Genomic DNA, 8393 nt, shown 5'->3' with positions numbered 1-8393 from the left:
TTGACTCTTGTTCCTTGTTTGGTTGTGGGCTCGGGGTAGGATCACTAGTCCGAATGTCGGTTAAATCATAGTTATACTTATTGAATAGATATGTGAATATTAAACCCATTTTAAGGATTATACTTAACTTAGTTGCTTGGTAAGTAATTGAGTCTTTTCTATACATCAGTAACAGTCAAACAACAGTACTAGTAAATTATAATAGGTATAGTTTAGAGGATTACTACTTACTATTTTCTAAAACAATGAAATCTACATGAATCAGTGCTTACATGAGTCAGTTCAAACATACAATAACTTGAACAGAAAGGAACATACAACAACTAGAACAGAAAGGAACATACAATAACTAGAACAGAAAGGAACATACAATAACAAGAACAGAAAGGAACATACAATAACAAGAACAGAAAGGAACATACATCATTTTACAAGAACAAGATAACATTAATGTGAAACCTCTACTTCACGGAATAGCAATATACTTGTTATGTCGCGTTTTGTAACCATAGTCTCATGGAGGGAGAGCGGGCATTGTGTGTATAGATCTATACGGGACCGACAATCCCACATCCCAACTGTTAGCTACAGTCCGGCAGGCAAGCCAAGGGGTGACAAATGTCACATCAGTTTCGACGCCAGCAGGTCGTCGTGTTAAACATTCGTCAATCGGTATGGTTATAACCACATCACATTTTAACCTTAATTAAACAAATTGGTTTTAAGATAGTTAGTGCTTCAGTAGTTACTTATTACAAACGTTACTGTACACTGTCATTTTCCCATTACATTCATATAGTGATCTTCTCACATAAAAGGTAGTAAACTATTTTCTGGTAATGATAATCAAATACTTGGGAAAACACTCATTTTTACAGAAGAACAAGCATACAAAACAGTTGGGTCTTGGTAGAAGACTACTTTCCATTTGTAGTAGAAAATATAGGATTTTCTAGGAAGTATACAAACATTTACATCAAAACACTTACAAACGTTTACATCAAAACACTTAGAAACAATTACATCAAAACACTTACAAACGCTTACATCAAAACACTTACAAACATTTTCATCAAACTTATGCAAACAATTGACACTAAAATACTTATGAACTCACCAACTTAAATGCTGATCTACTCTTTCAAAATAACTTGTATTCTCAAGTCACTAGTAGACAGGTACACTGGACCAGGTTTTGAGAAGACGGAGCATGTTCAAGACTCGTCTCTTATTTTGATATATATATTTTTGGTGTCTTACAAATACATTCAGAAAACACTTGTATTAACTATATTATTAATGCAATGGATGATGTTGTTGCTTGTTTTACTATTGAGCATTGGTATGATACTGAACATGACGTCCTGCCGTTCTGGTTTGGGGGTGTGACAGATTGGTATCAGAGCTTTGTTTATAGTGAATTGAGTATATCAACCCATAAAAGATATACAACTATAAACACGACGGGATTAAAATACTCTAACCAAGAGTTAATACTTTTAAAATAATAAAATATTTTAGTAAAGTATTCATATATACATTCATACTAGGATCATTGTCATACTAGAACAGAATAAAAGTAATTGGATGTTGGACACTATGGTTAAACCTGGACAGTTATGTAATCATATCTGGGATCAATATAGCCTGATCAACTATATTTATTTCAGATATGACCAACATGTGTTTGGGAGTGATTGTGGTGTTGCAACAAGTCTAAAACTTACCTAAGTACTAGAAAATTCTAGAATCAAACATAAAGTTAACATCGACAACTATGGACTTAGTGCCTGTTAGATAAACCCTGGCAGCGATGGACTTCATGCCTATTCCTTAGGAAGATGCTTAGGAATAAATGAATGAAGGATAGATGATTCTTAGGATGGATCCTTAAGAATAAAGAAGATAATGGGGATGAGTAATTGGGTTGATTGTTTGATGATTAAACATAATAATTATATTATTGTGGGTTGACAACCCTATGTGCTCACCAGGTCTCCCAACCTGACCCACTCAGTTTATTTGTATCACAAGTATCGATACGATGGTACATTACACTGAGAGATTAAAAGAGATGTAGATTACTAGTGTAAATGAATGTAAAGTCTGTTTATGCTTATGTTTCTGTATTGACAATGATATCCCAAAGTTTTAATATAAACAAAATACATTTATTTGGAAATGCTTTGATAATATGTTTATCATGTTTTTATGAGAACAAACTCCGCAACACTTTTCTTTAAAAAGATACTCTGATTTTAAAAAATAAAGCATAAACAAATCAGTTTTTTCTGGCTGTAAAAATGGGGATGCACAATCTAGCACTTGCATGGAGGGAAACTAGTGACCAAAAACCCAACTTTATGACTTAACACCCCTTAAAACCTCTGAAAGGGCAACTCAAATGCCTTGGAGTACCTTCTACTAACAAAGACCAAGTTTGGGACAAAAAAGGAAGCAACTTTCAGCAAAAGCTAGATCCACAAGATTTCTACATCAAGGTTGAAATTTTTTACCTCCACAAGGTGCACAAAAGGGACAAGATGTTGGATCTAAAGCCTTGAGTGAAACACCACCACCTCAATGTTCTTCCTCCTACTCCAAAAGCTCCAAATGGCACCAAAAATGGCTCAACAAGCTTCATAATGACAAACACTCTTTAGGGTTTCGACATGAGGAGGGAGGTTGAAGATAAGAAGGTGCACAAGACCATAAATGTGTTTAAATAGGGTCCAAACCCTAAAATTTAGGGTTTGCACTCTGGCTGCGTACACCCAACGTATGCGTTGCGTACCAAGGTGATTCGGAGTACGCTCAACGTATGAGGGTGTACGCCCCGCGTACTCCAACGAATCCGAAATTACGAAATTGCCAACGGGGACTAAATTGCAAATGGAGCATAAGTCAAGGGTTAAAACGAATACCAAAATAATAGATGCCCCTCAATGGTTCAAGTCGTGTGTGAAACCTAAGGTGAAATTATGAGCAATTTATGAATAAATTAAATGCGGTTTGAAAACTATTTTTTTATAAAAATGTAAGACAAATAGCTATTTTTATCATTTTCTTTTATAAAAATAAGCTGACCTAATTAACATAAACAAAACATAATAACTTATGGTGGCATGATCCATACATTGAATGTCATATGGTCAAAAATAACAACGAGTTATTTTTGGTAAAAAGAAATGGTAATGGTGCGGGAAAGACGGGTGTGGTGGTGGGCATGTTTAGAGTTGTCACAAGGTCACTGAAACCCAGGCCTTTCCTGATTTTGCAGTCTTCCCAAACCCTTGTTTGGATTCCTCGAACCTTAAAATGGCAAAACAATTCCATATTATAATAAAATATAAAACAAAAAACAAACACAACTTGTTTTCGAAAATATTGTGTATCAAGAAACTGGATCCGGTGGCCGACCATAACACAACACAACACAACCCCATGTTAAAACAACGGCTTAGATTACAAAACTACCATTAAATCCAATGGCTACACCACGATGAAACTTGGCTTCACCATCAATCTCACAAATCCCCTATTCCCATTTCTCTAAAACTCTCAGATTCGCTGTTGTTATCGCACAAACCTTTACGTATAACCCGTATCTTTATACATAATACTATAAAGTTTGTGTCTTTTTCGAAAAACAGAGTGAAGATGCAATCCGGGAATGATGGCGGGTCTGATCAGCAACAACAAACGCAGAAAACCCAGCCAGCGGTTCCGACAACGACGACAGGAGCAGCGGCGGGGATGGGTGTGGGTGTGGGTCTAGGGCAGCAGCAGTGGGTGGCGATGCAGTACCCTGCGGCGGCGATGTTAATGCAGCATCAGATGATGGCACCGTCTCCGGCTAATTACCAAGTAACGCCACACTACATGCCGTACCACCCGCACCACCTCCACCACCAGCCGCATACTCCGGTGGTTCAACAGCCGCAGCAGGGATCCGGTGGAGGAGACAACAAGGCGATCTGGGTTGGTGACCTTCACAGTTGGATGGATGAGGATTACCTCCGTAACTGTTTTGCTTCCACCGGCGAGGTCCTTTTTATAATCTCTATCCTTATTTACATTGCTTCTCAGTTCTCAATCTAATAAACCTTCTATGCAATTATTATCTCAATTGGTCATATCTTGTGGTAATTAATGTGATTTATTTGGGTTTTGTTCATCAAAGAGGAACATTACTCACATGTGTTGCTCATTAAGCTTTTAATTTGGGATTCTATTAGAAAGAAAGATCCATCTGGATTTTTTATATCGATATGCAACTAAAATTGCTTAAAATTTAATCACTTGTGATGGTATGTTCTTGATTTTTTCTCATACTAGTGTATTCCAGTGATAATCGTTGAAATAAAAGTTTTTTTTTTTCTTGACATTATTAGTAGATATATTTTGCCAGACTAGATATCTATTTTAGCATGTCTTTCATTTTGTTGTCTCACTGTTTTTGTTTCTTTTTCACACAACAAAAAGATTTTAAATAGTACAAGACTAAGTATTGTCTTTAAAGTTATGTTAATTTAAACTTTAAAAAAAAAAAAAAAAGAACTGTTATGTACCCTAATCTGACTGAGAAACAGTCGTCACCTATAATTGACAGCAAGTCATTCCTGTCGCTATATATATTGCTTTCACAAAAATAAAAAGAAGATTTTAAATAGTGCAAGATTAATAGGATGTTTTTTTTTACATAATGGGTTAATCACTTAATGTGAACAGATATACATGGTTGTTTTTTTTTTACTTAATCCGGACAGAATGACTTAATACTTTAAGCCATAATATCGGCTTAATGTATCAATACACTAACCTTTTATTTATTTGCAATTTCTTCATTTTTCCCCCAACTCCTCTCATGTTAAAATTGACGAATACTATGAAGTTTGGTTTTTGGAGTGTAAGGGTAAAGTGGTTAATTTGGAAAAAGAAAAAAAAAAGGAAAAAAAAATCAGCCCCTGATAACATCTAACTAGATTTTTTAAAAATCTTACTGTAGGTTACGTCAATTAAGGTTGTTCGCAATAAGCAGACAGGTATCTCAGAGGGATATGGGTTTGTTGAGTTTTTTTCACATGCTGCAGCAGAAAAGGTGTTGCAGAATTATGGTCACATTGTTATGCCTAATACAGACCAACCGTTTCGTTTGAACTGGGCTACATTTAGCACGGGAGACAAACGTTCAAATAACAACGGTTCTGATCTTTCTATTTTCGTAGGAGATTTAGCTGCAGACGTAACTGACGCGTTATTACATGAAACTTTTGCCAATAAATATCCATCCGTTAAAGCTGCTAAAGTCGTTATTGATATTAATACTGGCCGCTCTAAAGGGTATGGATTTGTAAGATTTGGAGACGATAATGAGCGGACCCAAGCCATGACTGAAATGAATGGGACTTACTGTTCGACTAGACCTATGCGTATTGGTGCTGCAACCCCGAGAAAATCTTCTGCTTTCCAACAAGGTACTGTGTTTGGTATGCATTGGACTATGACTGAAACCGATGTCAGTGGTGCAAAAATTCAAATTTTTTGTTCCATTCTAAAAGGTGCAAAAGACGTGAATGCTTTCCTCGTCTTCGTCATAGAAATTAGCCCTAGAAAAATTTGTCGAGTACCGTTACACAGGATGGTACTATACAAACTTTCTAGGGCTCTTTTGGATGATGGAAACAAGGAGGGCATTCACGTTTTTTGCACAGATAAGAGATCAAGAGCGAGTTGTGCACCCGCCATGTTCCACCTTTATTAATGGGACAAAAAAATGTATTTTTTGTCCCATTGAGTCCGTCCTGGTCTCCGCTGGAGACCAGGACTATGTTGGTAGGATGAGACTGGCAGACTGGAGTCTTTTGTCCTATCCAAAAGGTAGTGTAGAGACTTGCTCTCGATATCTTGTATGTGGAAAAGACATGTATTCCCTTCTCATCATCATTCTAGAAATAGCCCTAGAAAACTTGTCTAGTTAAAGTGCTGCAGAAGTAGTTGAGATCTTGATTTGGTGGTGGCTTTTTGATTCCTAGGAGGTTATATGTCGAATGGTGGCTCGCAAAACGATGGAGATTCTACTAATACGACAGTCAGTTCCCAACTTCTCCACTTATTTTATAAATTTTATTGTGAAACAGTCATTCATATTCTCTTTGATTAACCGTTGATTGGTTCTAGATTTTTGTGGGAGGGCTTGATCCAACGGTTAGTGATGAAGATCTTAGGCAGCCATTCACGGAATATGGTGAGATTCTTTCCGTAAAAATACCAGTTGGTAAAGGTTGTGGATTTGTACAGTTTGCTAACAGGTTAAATTTCCTTCTTTTTACCAACTCTTTTTGTCCCAAAATTTTCCTTTTTCGTAATAATTAATTTTGTATTGTTACTCTTTTTAACTTCTATTCATAGAAATAATGCTGAGGAGGCACTGCAAAAATTAAACGGGACAGCAATAGGGAAACAAACAGTTCGCCTTTCTTGGGGACGCAACCCCGCAAATAAGCAGGTATGCTCTTAGTAATGTTGGGTAACAATGGACTCTAAATAACTAGAAATATATTTTTGTTATAATCTTATTTGGGTAACAATTTACTCTATAAATAACTAGAAATATATAGTTTTTAATTCGGTTCTTGAAATTTGCAGTTGAGAAATGATTTTGGGAATCAATGGCCAGCAACAGCATGCTATGGTGGTCAGATTTATGATGGATATGGTTATGCTCTTCAAGCACCACATGACCCAAGCATGTATGCTGCAGCATATGGATCATATGCTATGTATGGTACTCACCAGCAACAAGTAAGCTAAATGGGTGGGGGGATAAAATTTTGAGTAAAGACTCTATTAGTTGATTATCTTAGGGATATTGGCAAACTGGATTTATTTTTTCATTTATTTGCAAGTGTGGGATTCAATTTGGAACCTTTTTGATCGTAATAATCTAACTTGCAGAATTTGATGTGGCCATTTGGTTGTGTTTAAATCTATTCTCCTGTTCAATGTTGATGCAAAGTTCTATCAACCCAGTTGTGTATAATTTTGTACAAGTCCATTTTCATGTCATTTAAATAATGAGTATATAATTGACCACATTACAAATGTCTATTGGACCAACTTTAGTTTGACAAGTAAAATGGTTGATGCCAACTAACGAACATCAGAGACAAAATACGGTTAGGGTTTCGTTATTATAAAATAACTAGGCGAATACCTGTGCGTGTTGCACAAAATACAATTGTAAATTTAAAATATATGTTGTTTAAATATAAAAATATCATAGTTAACTTTGATATAATAATTCTTATACTATTTAGTATAAAATATTAATTATTTTGAATTATATGATCATATTAAATCTATTAAAACTATATAGGCTTAATCGTCATTTTAAAAACTACATTTGATTAACTTTTTAATTTTTATTACTATAGTTATTTAAAACATCAAACATTGTTTTTATTTTTATAAGTTACAATATTATTTTTAACTATTATCGTTATAAGTTATTTGTAACATACTTATTTAGAAATTATTAATGTTTATAAATAGTTTTAGGAAATATTTTAATTGATTTGAGATTACAATTTAGTTTTTACATTTAACACTATAATTTATAACTTAAAACTATTTACAAAATAGTCATTGGATTTTCTTTAAGTTTAATTGAAAATTTCATTTAAGTTAGTACTTTAACACTGTATTTAAATTAACAATTTAAGTATTTTATACAAATTATTCAAAAGTTATGATTTTAAACTGACAATTTAAGAAATAACATATCAAAACTAAGTATATGTAAAATATGTTAATTTAATATTCAAATTTAGTTAATTTTAGGATTACAATTAGCGTTTTACACCTATTTAACATTATTAACCAATATATAATGATTATTGTAAAGAAATTGAAAAGTAATGAGAATTTCAAATACATGCGGTAAAAAGAAAAATATATCTTTCAGATTTACATGGAAAATTTAAAATATTTACAACTTTTACTTAGTTACTTTTTTGAAGCGGTACAAAACAAACGATAATATTTAACATATCTAATTAAATATTATCTACATCACAGTATATAACATATGATCGATAACATCTATCTGGTCTAATATATATTAACGATTAAAGCACAACATACAACAATTGTATTAAAAGAATCCAAAACCAAGAAAAATATATAAATAATTAGTATATAACAAACTTACAATTTAAAAGCTATAACATAATAATATATCTCTAAAAGTGGTCATAAGACCTCAAACCAATAAAAAAAACTTTAAGCTTGTTTCTTTATGAAGTTTGTATGTGATTTGTATGCATGTCTACCCAAAAGATTGATCCTTTTATAGTAAACGTTTCATTAAGTGCTTATTAATCATAATATAA

The 8393-nt window shown here is 33.7% G+C and overlaps 1 protein-coding gene across 3 annotated transcripts; it reads left to right on the top strand.

Moving 5' to 3' along the window:
- Window positions 1–3380: 3380 nt before the first annotated feature.
- LOC145108476 (polyadenylate-binding protein RBP47C'-like) lies at window positions 3381–6972 on the top strand. Of its 3 annotated transcripts, XM_079045504.1 has the most exons (7): window positions 3387–4047; window positions 5009–5045; window positions 5229–5477; window positions 6036–6091; window positions 6181–6311; window positions 6412–6508; window positions 6649–6972. In XM_079045504.1, exons 1-7 carry the CDS (start codon window positions 3661–3663, stop codon window positions 6811–6813), a joined length of 1122 nt encoding a protein of 373 aa, XP_078901630.1. In that variant the 5' UTR covers window positions 3387–3660; the 3' UTR covers window positions 6814–6972. The 3 variants fall into 3 exon arrangements, 2 of the variants coding, with proteins under 2 accessions (XP_078901630.1, XP_078901629.1); XR_013708295.1 differs by having other exon boundaries at window positions 3381–4047; window positions 5009–5477; window positions 6181–6247; window positions 6649–6784; XM_079045503.1 differs by having other exon boundaries at window positions 3388–4047; window positions 5009–5477.
- The last annotated feature ends 1421 nt before the right edge of the window (window positions 6973–8393 follow it).

This window comes from Lactuca virosa, chromosome 4 (assembly GCF_052849685.1).
Source record: "Lactuca virosa cultivar CGN04683 chromosome 4, Lactuca_virosa_CGN04683_v6, whole genome shotgun sequence".
NCBI lineage: Eukaryota > Viridiplantae > Streptophyta > Magnoliopsida > Asterales > Asteraceae > Lactuca > Lactuca virosa.
This window is presented reverse-complemented; position numbering and strand designations above follow the sequence as displayed.

Excerpts from the sequence above, each read along its gene's own strand:
- LOC145108476 (XM_079045503.1), top strand. The coding sequence starts at position 3,661 with ATGCAATCCGGGAATGATGGCGGGTCTGATCAGCAACAACAAACGCAG. Across the intron at positions 5,478-6,035 it reads ATCTTCTGCTTTCCAACAAG|GAGGTTATATGTCGAATGGT; the intron begins GTACTGTGTTTG and ends TTTGATTCCTAG. Across the intron at positions 6,092-6,180 it reads GAGATTCTACTAATACGACA|ATTTTTGTGGGAGGGCTTGA; the intron begins GTCAGTTCCCAA and ends GATTGGTTCTAG.